General features: G+C 45.9%; 1 protein-coding gene across 2 annotated transcripts in view; it reads right to left on the reverse strand.

Annotated features, from left to right (window-relative positions):
* The window catches only part of Smoc1 (SPARC related modular calcium binding 1), a 159,402-nt gene that overhangs the window by 51,417 nt on the left and 94,682 nt on the right, over window positions 1-13,303 (reverse strand). For both annotated transcript variants that reach the window (XM_075947688.1, XM_075947687.1), the window contains exon 4: window positions 603-702. In XM_075947688.1, coding sequence (XP_075803803.1) covers window positions 603-702 — 100 coding nt within the window. The remainder of the gene's footprint in view (window positions 1-602; window positions 703-13,303) is intronic.

Raw genomic sequence — 13,303 nt, forward strand, 5'->3', positions numbered from 1 at the left:
TGCCTGATTATCAGAAATGCTTCATAAGAACAAGGATGTCAGATCCATTCCAGATCTAGTACCCACTAATCTATACAAGGAGATGCTAGGACACTTGGTGTCTACAGACGACCAGCCAGACACATGGTTCACTGTCAGGACAACCTTCCACTGCTGTTACGGTACAATGTTCAGGGATGGCACAGATGTGGGAGAGAAGCTAATACTCTCCTTGCCTGTGTCCATGACAGACATCACTAATCAATCACCGAAACCTTTGGTGTTGAACTCTCACATAACTTCAAAACCATACCAATAATACACTTCAAGGCCCACCACAGGCAACAAAGAACAACAAAATCCTAGATGAATGTCATCTCAGATCTAAGGGGCTATAGCCAATACTTAGAAAAAGAATGCTGGACCAGAAACAAAAACTCAAAATAAATAAGCATACACTGATAGACACTCTTCACTGAGCCAACTATGGAGCAAGAAGAGTGGAACCTTCTGACCTGGGCTTGTTTCCCACACCGCCCTGCTAAAGGTTTGCCTATAAGATTGAGGGCCCAACCAAGTCTCTCTTCAGCCCTTTCCGTTCCTCCCACCCCTTCCTACGGTACCTGAACATACAGGAGTTTTATTCTGCACAGAAGAACCGCTGATGGGCTTCCCGTCCGGGGTGACACACCAACAGTACCCCGTGTAAGTGTGGCACTGCACCTGTTCAGAAAAGTGGACAAGGAGGAGAGTTGTGAGTCTCGGGTCACACTCAATCATCCCTTGCTGTGTGTCCAAGCATCTGAGCATCAGAAAATCTCCTCCCACCTCCCACTCCCACGTCTGTCCCAGGACATCTCTCCCAGGTGGAACAGACAGGTGGACCCAGCATCGATGTCATATTTGCTTTATGATCCTTGCGTGCAGCCCACAGCAATTACCTGCTTCTTTCTCATGACTCCAGTTAGCATCTGATAGCCTATGGAGAAAGGTCCACTGTGGTTCCCTTGGGATATATTTCTCCAGTTCCCATACTTTCCCCCCAGAGCTGGCATATGCTCTGTATGCCATCCAGCTGTAAAACCGCCCGAGCCGCAAACTAATCTGGCAAGTATCTGTGGCAATGTCACCATTAGGGATTGATGGGGCCCTTCTTGAACAAGTAGAGACAAACACTAAGTTTTTTTGCTCATAAGTAACACAGTGAGGTAAGCAACATAAGCCTGTCCTGTGAGAACACAGCTCTCCCAAGACAAGCACCGAGCCCCCTTGTGCCTGCAGGATCTTCTGCCAGAAGCCCAGCTTCTAGCACCACGGGGTGATCCTCAAGCCTATAGGATCAGAGCTGCAGTCTGGGAATGGTTAATTAAAATGAGGCCTTCTTTCACTCTCCCAGAATAGCTTCTGATATCCTCCAACAGCTGTTACCTTACCCACCTTCTCCCATCCTACCCACTGCCCTCTTGCGTCTGTTTTCTCTGCAGAATTACTAACCATCTATCAAGACAGACTGCCTTGCATAAAGCTCCTCTGTGGTTCACTTTTGGGCTCGAGATAAAGATTAAACTAAATTCCATGACACTTAAAGGACCCTAACAATCTGTCCCTGCCCATCCTTCTGGTGTCATTTTTACACCCAAAGCCCCACAAACACCCTCCACTTTGGCCACAGTGAGCCCTTTGATATTCCCAAACACAGCCTCATTTCTCTTGGTTCTGAGCCTTTATCGGGCCCCAGCCATTCCGTTTATCTGCAACACCGGCTTAGGCTGCCTCTTCCCAACCTTTTCCTCATCCTTCTGCTCCCCTCCATGATACTCAAAGCCAGTCTTGCTTTCTCCAAGCCCTTCCCATGGCAAGCTAGTGAGCCTGAGCCGCTGTTGATCTGGCAGGTCCATCTTGCCGCTCTAAATTAAAACCTCAACGACTGCAAAGTCATTCTTTCAGAGTCCCCAGAATCTAGTACGATGCTGACATCTACCGCAGGTGACTGATGGATTGAATGAAGGCCTGGACTCCCATAGTTCCTCCATTCTCGGTCTCCCATTGACTCTAAAATGCAACATCAATTTAAAAGGCCACACCACATTAAGTGTCTATCTCAAGGATAAGATGTGTGCCCATTGTAAAGATATTAAAATGGGGAGGGGTGTCATTTGGGATCAAGGACATGTTGAAATTGAGGCCAGGCAGTGACTGCGTACAAACTGAGGGGGGAGGGATGGTAAAAGGAGAATGCAGACAGCTTGGTTGGGAGCCAGAAGTTATCACTAAGGCAAAAAAAAAAAAAAAAAAGCTGTGGAAAGTATTGTATTCTTGTGTGGGTATCAGACACAATAAGTTCCCCCTGCCAAGTTGTTTCACCCAGAGCCTGTCCACAGGTGTCAGGGTAGAACAAAACAGTCTCTTATTCCTACAGGTAACACGGTTGCTGTCGAATGGAGCACTCGCTCACATCTCTGCAGGGACGTTGTCTAGCGCAGGAACCCAAGCCACATTCTGCTCCTTCTTCACCTTATAGCACGATGACACCCGAGATGGTCACCCACCATCAACGTCACAGTCTTGGTAGCACTATCCCAGTGAGATTAACGGTGGAATAGAAAGAAATCATGACAGGCCAGGGATCGAACCCTTGTCTGGCCCGTTACAGATAAGGTGCATCACCAGTTCTTAGAGCCTCCTCTGTATACTGTGGGCAATGACTGCCTAAGCTGGGGGCCCTGGTGAGGTAGTCTTACACCTGGCACGGGGTGAGGGCTGGAGTGGCCACAGCAGTGATTTTGTTCTCAGTCACGCCAGGAACACCTGCCAGGTGTCTCCCCAAGGGCCAGACCGCCTCCAGTAACCTCCACAGGTGAGGCTGGAAAGTGCCTCTGGAAACTTGGCTTCACTGCAGATCACATAAGCCCTGCAGGGGAGGCTTCCTAGAGCGCATTCCTACCCAGAGGCCGCATTGAAATAGGGCTAATGGGATCTGGCTGGCTGCTTCCTCCACTTTGGCCAACAGTCACCTCTGGGGAACTGTCCCAAGGCCTGAGATGCCCAGCTGACTCCCTCCTAAGCACTGGAAGCCCACTGCTGAGGCTCTCACGTAAGGGCTGTGCACCAAGCAGCATCCAAGGCTGTGCCTCAGGCCGGATGCTGTGTGTTGCAATATGGTTGAGCATGCGCAGAGTTCCGCCTGAGGTTACTGGGGCAGAACCGGACACATGAATAAAAGGCAAAGCTCAGAGCTCTGTTTCAGGGGACACCATTTGACCTCAGGGCCCAAGGGTCCACAGGCCACATTCTTACTCAGTGTACCCATTGTCTGCCTGTGTGCACATGGGCACAGCTAGTCAGTCCTCTAGCCAGGCCCACAGAACCAAACACAATCCTTTCTCCTCCAGGTCCTCAGCTTTTTCTTCCCACCACACTACAAGGAAAAGACACACACACACAAACACACAAACAAACAAAATCACCAAAATCTTCAGGCTGGGAGTTGCTTCCAAATTCCATAACAAGCGAATGAGGAATGCTGCCCCATTCCTTTGAGGTCTGGGGCATAACCCCAGCTGTGTTAAAAGGAGGTGGCAGGAGGGAGCAAAATAGAACCCAAGGACTCTAGTGGGGTCTCAGATTGAGGGACTCGTTGAGGTAGCTCAGCAAGACCTCTTTGCTGAAGGAACCCTAAGGCAACTGATCACCTATGATTCGAACCGAGAGATTTTAAGTTGCCTTGGAGTGTTTTTCGATGTTTGCAGAACAGAAGCTGCGGGGGGGGGGGGGGGGGGCAGTCTGCAGCTATCCCGTCAGTCTAAGCTCGGATAGCTGTGTGTATTTTAAAGGGGGAGATAATAGTGATAACAGCCATCTCAGTTGTCGGGGAGCTGATGGTGTAATATGAATGAAGGACAGGACCAGTGGAACTTAGCTGTTTTAGGCTGCGTGGTTACAGAGCTTGCCCTGGAAGCACCAAACATGAAGACCAGAGTTCTGAGCCCCAGCACTGGTGTCCATAGGTGGGGAGGGCAGCCCATCTGTAATCCGAGCCCTCTGAAGGCAAAGTCAAGGAATCCCAGGGCTAGCTAGACTAATTGTATCCATGAACTCTGGATTCAACTGAGAGTCTCTGCCTCAATGAATAAAATGGAGAAGTGGCCAAAGAAGACTCCCAACTTCAATATCAAATCTACACACACACACACATACACACACATACACACACACACACACACACACACACATACACACACGCGTGCGCACAAGCAGGCATATGTGCCTCACACACAGATATAAAAAGAAAAAAATACTTAGTTGTTTATTCTAATATTTAAGGTATATATGTAAACTACCCATTCATTTTAAAAGGCCAGAACCGAACTGGTAAGAACCAAAGAGCACAATCTGACCAGTGTGTGGGGAATGAGGGATCTGAAATCAGCAAAGTCTGAGGAAGTTTGGGCAGAGAGGAAGTTTATTTTAAATAGAAATAGTTGTTTGATGCATTCAGCCACTCTCTTGGTAAGTCCTTGATAGGAGAATTATTTATGCAAATTTTCAACTCCTTAGTAACATCCCAGGAAGTAAGAATCCTGGTCCAGAGAAACGCATAAGTTCTATTGAACTGCAAGTTAGCTAGACACAATCAAAGCACAAAGTGTACCTGGTCTAGCTCCCCTTGCAAATTTATAATTTAACTTAGTAACTAATACTCTCTGTCTCTTGACCTGTAACGAACAGGAAGTGCCCAGGCCAAGAGGCATTGACAAGGCCAGTGGCCATTCCTAGTACCTTGTCATAGAGTTGTCAAAACTCAGACTGTCAGAAAATGGCTCCCAGCCCTCTCTAGAGTATCCTGCAGAGGCTGGAGTGTCAGCTGGAGGGTCCTTCTTTGGGGACAAAGTGTACGCCATCCAAAATAAGGCTACTTTCTGCTTCTGCTGCCAGGGTCCTGTTGGATATAATGGGTTCCTCCAGCAACTTTAAAACACTGTGCTCCTAGATAAATAGGTTCCATCTCTGACTCATGTGCTTTAATATCATTGGCAAAAAGTCTTTTTACATAAACAGGCCAGGGGTATACTGCAGTTCAACCTCCACCCAAAGGAAGACAAATCTGAAATTATTTTAAGCCTGCGAATCATCAACATTACTCTAACTCCTGACCACCCAGCGAGAGTGTGGGAGGCCAGCACTTCCAACAAAGGCAAATGAGTGACCAGTGGGCAGAGAAAACACCAGCTCACAAGGACAAGTGGGAGGAGAGTGTGGAGAAAAACAGAGAGGCAGATGGCAACCGACACCCCCAGGTGCCAAGCCCCGAGTGGAAAATACCACCTTCGACTTTGACAACAGCTTGTCAGTCCCTAGTGGTCTCTGCATCTCCTCATTTGGGCCTCAAAGTTACTCTCTTTGGAAAGCCTTTCACGGAAGAATTATTTATGTAAATTTTCTAACTACTTAGTAATAGCCCAGGAAATTAGAGTCCTGATATCCCTGTCTTCGTAACATTTCAGAAACCAAGGAACAGGAAAAACCCTCAGAGTTCACCAATCTAACCCAAACATTTTACAAGTGAGGATTCAGAGAGGCCCAAAGATAAAGATGTGTGGCTCTCATCCCTACTCCAGTCTAGGGGGAGAAGGAGAAAGGAGGTGTTTATAGATGCTGAGGTCTAGAGACTTGAGTCTTTTTTTTTTTTTTGCCTTGTTCTTTGCCAGGGAGGCAGATGGGGAAGTGATTCTCATAGAGAGAATAGCTGGATAGAAGCATTCCCTCCAGGATGGATCAGAGGGATTTTATGGAGGTTGGTAATACCTTGGGACTTCCATGATGTCTTAGTTAGGGTTATTATTGCTGTGATGGAACACTATGATCAACAGCAACCTGGGGGAAGAGATAATTTATTTGGCTTACATATCCCAAGCCACAGTCCATGAGGGAAGCCAAGGTGGGACTCAAATTGGGTAGGAACGTGGAGGCAGGAGCTGATACAGTGACCACGGAGAAATGCTGCTTACTAGCTTGCTCCTCATGGCTTGCTTAGGCAGCTTTCTTAGAGAACCCAGGACCACACAGTACCCAAAACCCCTATCAATCACTAATTGAGAAAATACCTACAGCCCAACCTTACAGAAATATTTTCTCATTTGAGGCTCCTTCCTCTCAGATAACTATATCTTGTGTCAAGTTGGCATAAAACTAGCCAGCACATATGGCCACTGGCCACCAGTCTAGGGGGAGAAGGAGAAAGGAGGTGTTTATAGATGCTGAGGTCTAGAGACTTGAGTCTTTTTTTTTTTGCCTTGTTCTTTGCCAGGGAAGGCAGATGGGGAAGCTCTTCTTTGGAAGCTTCTCAGGAGCCTGGGACCTCACCTTCCAGAGAAGCCTTTGCTGTTGGTCTTTCTGCCTTGATTCCTAACACACACCCACGTCTCTGGGAATCTACTCCTTCTGGAGCATGCCCACTCCAGCAGTGACAGGAGAATGCTACCAGTGCCTTTCCTTCTGCCTTGCACGTATGATGAACATGATTACTATGGAATGTGAATAGGAATTGCCAGAGACAATGGTGTTCTCTGGTCAAGTATTTTTTGAAATATTGAGGAAAACTGGGTCAGGAGACTTTGCCACTGTACAATTTCTCCTCATCTTAACTTGGTGGATACTTCATCTGTACAAGGAAGATCATGTTTGTAGCAATCCTAATTGTCTTGAAGCAGGGGCTTCCCCTCTGACCTTTGTGTTAGAAGCCTTTGATGGTACCAGTGTTCTGATGGATTTTTAGTGGCCAAACTAAATGAACCATGGTGTAATGAACCATGGACCTTGGCTTCATGTCTTTGTTGTGCCCAAATCCTACTTCTTACACTCCGGATATTAGGTTATCGTTGGATTCTCTATTTAAAATACTTTGCCTCCAACAAGCCCCCTCCCCCCAAAAGGGTTTTCTCAAATTGTATCTCTTAAAATCCACCTTGAATTGCCTCACAACTTCAAGGACAAGTTACTGGGATCTCTTCCCACACACCAGACCTTCTCACTCCCAACCCCCCCTCCCAACTATCTCCTGTCCCTCTTCTGTAAGATGGAAAACAAGGACTATGTGTAAAGAGATAGTCTGGACACATCATCTTGAACTTGTGATGATGGGATTACTCTGGTGGGTACAGGCATCTTCTACAAGAAAAGAGTTGAACTGAACTTTTGACAGTGGAAATATGACCGCTTTTCCTTTTAATCTGCTTGTTGGTCCAAATTGCTTAGCACTTTACTCTCGGAGTTCCAGCTATCAAACAAGGCACCATCCAGTAGGTTACCAAGAAGACAAAGTCCTCCCAGCAGCAGGGCCTATAAAGCACCTAGCACCACGTTGGTGTTGGGATATGCTTGGCCCATGTCAATTTTGTCCTTTTCCCTTCCCTTTTGACAGAAAAGATGTAGACTACAGCCTCAAAGCATAGCTATTCCTTGGCGGTAGACATGGTCTCTGACTCTGTGCCAAGTCTAGGAAGGATTATCTGTTGGGGAACGAGGAATTCCACCAGAATTTAAGGGAAGAAGCACAGAGCGTAATTTCAAATCCTTCCAAGTATGGGAGTCATTGCTGACCCCATTTTTAGTGAGTTATGATATGTCAAGGCTGCCCACGGGACATTAGTTAGAACAAGACAATGCCACTTGCCCCCAAGTTTCTAAGAATAGCTGAAATCCTGGGTCTAGTTTGTGTGTGTGTGTGTGTGTGTGTGTGTGTGTGTGTGATGTCAGAAGGGCCATGCAGATGGGACTCAGAAGAAAGAAACATGAGGAAAGAGACACAAATCCCTACAGCATGGAAGTGGGTTGTGTGGAGTTAAGGGCTTTGTCCAGAGCAAACAGGAATATTTGTTGGCTAATGTCACAAGACATGATGGTACCCATCTTCAAATCTACCTGTGGAAATGAGATTCTGTGACTCCCATAGACAGAAATGGGGCCATGTGCTGGAAATCATAAACAGAGAGCTCCCAACTCAATACGAAGGGCTTGCCTGTGAAGGCCACTCCACTTGAGAGCAGCTCAACATGCATTATGAATTTTGTCATTGAGGTAATAAAAGTTCCTGCGGCAGATGACAAGCAAGCAGAAGGTGGATGCTGCTTGATGTATATCAACGAAATGGAGCCATGAGTAGTGAGTGATGGGAGAGAACAAAGACAACAAAGACACCGCTGCGGTCCCCTTTATCTGAACAGATCTAGGATTCTACAAGCTCTTGCAGCTTAGAAAAGGTGTGGATTTACGACCGACACTCAGCTGGAACTGTCGAGACTGCTCTTGCTGGTCCATAGTGAAGGATCTTCCTAGGTGCATTTTCCAGAAAGTTTTGAACACATCTTTCCTACAGCCACGTAAAAACATCTTCTAAAACAGCACACTGGGAGTTCGGCGACCTGAGAAACTTCACTCTTTCTAGTCTTGCTGCTCTGTTCAGTGCCCAGAACGGTCCACAGTTTGTAAACGGCCAATGTATACCTTTTACTCGTTTAAATTCTTTTGCATTTAGCAGGGAACTATCAAAAATGTTTGTACACTTCCAAAATAACCAAGAAGAAAACCTCTCATGTGTAGGGCTTTGTTCCGGTCAGAACTGACCCATCTGGCGGGTGATAGGCCAAAGGTGAGCTGCAAAAGCGAGAACTCCTTCAGTATTCTCATGGCTGACTCGACTTTCAACTAAACTTTTCTGCTGGTTTTCTGATCTTTCTCTCCTTTCACACAGAAAAATTCCAGTCCCTTCCTAGCATATTATGTGAACTCACAGTAAAGCAGCAATAGCCCTATTGCTGTTAAGTGTGTGAGAGATGATGGCTTTACCTAGAACTTTCTTGACTAGGTCCTGACTAAGGGCCTGATCTGTGTGAATCTAGCCACCTCATTGAATGTTAGCCACTACCTCCTAAAATCCTAAGAACTGAAGGCTAACTCCTCTGAGGTCATCAGTTTAACCCCATTCCTCAGCCCCTGAGGGTAGGTAGCACCATATCCCTATGGGATGTTCTTGGGGTCTCTGTCTGCCAGTGTCCCCAAATAAGAAGTTAAGGCTTTTTGAGCCTGTCTCTCCATCTAAGCATTTCTCAACCTGCAAAAAGCTCTCCCCTATTTTGAGTCAGAATATTAATATATATGAATATAAGTACATATACGATAGATAGATAGATAGATAGATAGATAGATAGATAGATAGATAGATATCTCACCTCTGGGTCGCCTCTGGAGCTATACCAAAAATTATTGTCATTTACAGACAAAGATGTGACAATGTCTCTCATACATCCCTTTGCCCATCTTCTTTTCACTTATTCCTGGTTCTTCTCACCTCTGCACTAAACATCTCTGATTTCACTGAGTATCATTCATGTGACATGATTTTGTGGTCCCCCCCATAGTGCTCCCGAGTGTGCCCTAGTTTGGCAACATTGTGGAGACAGTGAGGAGCTGAGCTCGAATCAGGTCACTTTGGTTGGAATACGGACTCTACCGCTTGCAGGTCGTATGACCCTAAGCAAACTACATGGCTTCTGTGAGTGTCAGGTTCCACGTCTCTAAGACACGACGGTAAGAGTACTGGCCTCATGGGTTGTAGTGAGGATGGAATAAGTCACTGTGTTAGGCATTTAACACAGTCTGACACAGTATATGAGTAAGAAAATCGTACGGTGATGGTCGCTGCTGTCTGAAAAAGAAATGAGAGTAGAGAGTGACTAAGGACCCCAGTCCCACACAGATCCTCTATACCCCACAAGCACTGCAAAGGCTAAAGAAGTAGGTAGCTTCCATCTTCTTTTTTGCTCCCAACGCCAGCCCCCCACAGAAGAGCAGCTGAAGATACCTCCCAGGGAAACCTGCTGTTGCTTTCACAGTAGACAAGTGATAGAAGGGAACTCCCCAATAACTCTGGGGAGCCTGATGCCAGTCAGAGAGCTCCCAGACCCTGCCTGCTTGCCAATCTGAAGAGGGTGAACAGCCAGGTCTGATGAAGAGAACAGGGCAGAGGCTGGAACAGGCAGGTCCCACAGAACCAAGTGGACACAGTTCCCCAAGCACAATGCACGCCCCCACCTCCTTGGTCTCTCTGCACAACCCTGCTCTGACAGGTGTCCAGGAATGCCAGCTCTCCACTGAAAAGATGAAGGTGGTGGCTTCTACCCTATGTGGAGGATTGGGCAAACCCTTGCTACACAAGAACAGATCAGACACTGTTCCTGTTACCACTTACAAATGTTACCGTACTGCGCTTCTAAGTATGAAACTTAGATAGCTTACAAGTTATGTGCTACCTAGAGCTCATGCACAAAGATGAAAGAGAGACTGACTTCAGAAAGCTGGCTGCTGCCTGCTTCTCACCAAAGCCTCAACTTTGGCATCTTCCCAGATCTCCATGTACTAATGACCTTAGCAAGCAATGCAAATGCCAGGGTAGAGAGAGGAGCCACCACAAGCCTCATGCTCCGCTTGAACTGGCAGCAACATGTCTGTCAGTTAGTCTCTATTACTGTGATGAAATACCATGACCAAAATCAACTTATAACTCTCAGGTCTTATTCCATCCCTGAGGAAAGTCAGGGTAGAAACTCAGGGGCAGCAACCTGGAGTCAGGGACTACAGCAGACACCATAGAGAAGTCGTGCTCACTGGAGTGCAGCCATGGCTTGCTCAGCCTCATAGAGAGCTGGGCCCTACCACATCAACCATCAGTCAGGAAAATAAACCACAGACTTGTCCACAGACTAATATGTAGGGACATATTCTCATTGACATCCCTCTTCCCAAATGACACTAGCTTGTGTCAGGTTGACAAACTAATCAGAACAATGTCCCTCAAAGGCACCAAGCCTTGCTGTAACCAAAACACTTGCTAATTTAAATAGAAATCTCTTCTCTGCTAGTAGATTCAAAGAAGAAAGAATTAGCTTAATAATAATGAGATCTCTTAAAGATACATGGTCAAGGTTGGTGTCTCCTGCCCTAATTTGCCTCTCTCTCTCTCTCTCTCTCTCTCTCTCTCTCTCTCTCTCTCTCTCTCTCTCTCTCTCTCTCTCTCCAGATGCTTCCCTTCCCTTGGAAATACTAACCCAAGAATACTGGTATTGACATAGGATCTTGGACTACAACACAGGCTACAAGTTTTAGAGCATCCCCATCCTAGATGCCCAAGCCTGGGGTGAAGAGCTGGTATCCACCCTACACATCCCACTCTCACTTGCAAGGGAAGGAGAGTGTTTCAAAGGTCACTACAGCTGAACAACACCAAACACAAAGACCAGTGAAACAAGCCAGAAAGGAGGCCTCGCATTTATGGCCAACTGGTCCTTGACAAGGACAGTGAGATAACCGAGGGAGGAGAGCAGTCTTTTCATTATGCAGTCCTGAGGTCACCGAACACACACATGCAGAACAGTGAAGCTGGGTCCCGACTCCCCCACACTAACTAACTTAAAAGAGATCAGAGGCCTAAATGTAGGAGCCAAAGTAATAAAACTTGCATAAAATGGAAGGGTAAACCTTTGTTGCCTTGGATAAGGTCATGGTTTCAAAGCTACGACAACAAAAGCATAAGCAAAAGAGGAAAGATGGAAGGAAGGGGGAGGGGAGGAGTCAGTTAATTAACCTTAAATTGTATACATAGAATGCATAAATACTCTTACAACTCAATACTAAAAAGACAACTGGCCTGAGAAATGGGGACAGGAATTGAGCAGACATCATATATAACTGAAGAGACTCAGCACTAGTTACTGGGGAAAAAGAGGAGCATAACAAGATACCAAGTCATAGGAAACCGTGACGGTACCAAGTATAGGCAGAGAAGTGAATGTCTTCAGGTGTTGTTGGGGGGACGTAAAATGGTGTGACCACCAGAGAAAACACCCTGGTGATTCCTCAACAGCAGGAGCAGTAGGAAGTGAATGACCCAGCAATTCTATTTTTAGGTATGTACTAGGATTCCTGAAAGCACATGTCATATAAACAGGCGTGCCAATATACACAATAGTGTTATTCATAACCTCCCCACAGTCAAAACTACCCAAAGGTACTGATGAATAAACAAAAAGAAATGGGGTACCAGATAATAAAAGAACATGGATGGACCCTAAAACAATGGGCTGGTTAAAAAGAAACCATTAAAAAAAGAACCACACATTATATGAACTGTCCAGAACATGCAAACCCTAACAATCTAAGGTAGATTAGTGGCTGTCGAGGGTTGAGGAGAGGGCTTGTACAGGGCTGTTAAAGGGCTGAGATTTCTTCTTGGGTGATGAGGATGTTCTGGCAATAGATGTGGGCAATGGTTGTGCAGCCCAGTGACTGCACTAAAAATCACTCTGCTGTGTGTTTTAAAGAGATACGTTTTACAGTGTGCAAAGTGCATCTTAATAAACCTTTTTAAAACAATAGGAAGTGAGACTACAGATCACTTCGCCAACCTCTAGACCAGCTCAACTCTCTTAAATCACAACTCATCGATTTGGGAACTAAAGTGGGGGAACAACTAACATCTGTTTAGTAGTGACTACGAATATACATACGTATACATTATTCATGTGTAATGTTGGGTTTCTTGGAACAAAAGCAATACAACAACCACAAAAAAACACATTTAAAACAAGTCTTATCCATAAATGTTCAAATTATAACCATTACAATTTTCTCATTGAACATTTAACCAAAAAGAAAAGCAACAACTTGCCTAACACTAGGTCCTCTTAGCATTTGAATGTTTACCAGTGGGAGAGATGGAAGGGAGGGTCAGACAGACAGACAGAGAAAGTTAGCATTCTACCTGGCCATAAGGCTCAGATCTAATGCAGAGCGCCACCCACTTTTAAGAACTGGTTTTGTCTGGGGTGCCCAGGGATCTGCCTGTGGCTGGAGAGGCTCTCGAAGAGCCAGCTTACCGACACACTCTGTTCTCATCACTTAGCTATGCCATTGCTACATATGGTTCCACCCCAGCAAGACAAAAGACCATTGCCTCCAGACTCTGAGGACTTCGAAACTCAACAAAGATTGGGTAAATCAGGGCTGGACGGATACCTTGGTGGTTAAGATCACTTGTTCTTTCCAAGAGCCCTGAGGTGGTTCCCAGCACCCAAATGACTGTTTTTATCCAGCCATAACCCAGGTCCCAAAGAATCCAACACTCTCTTTCTGACCTTCAAGGGAACTGGGCATACATATGACACACACATACATGTAAACAAAACATTCATACATGTCTTTTAAAAAGTAAGATTAGACATGTCCTGTCCGCAGGGAGACTAATCACTCCAGACTGTCAGTGTTTAATCAA

Source organism: Microtus pennsylvanicus, chromosome 14 (assembly GCF_037038515.1).
Source record: "Microtus pennsylvanicus isolate mMicPen1 chromosome 14, mMicPen1.hap1, whole genome shotgun sequence".
NCBI lineage: Eukaryota > Metazoa > Chordata > Mammalia > Rodentia > Cricetidae > Microtus > Microtus pennsylvanicus.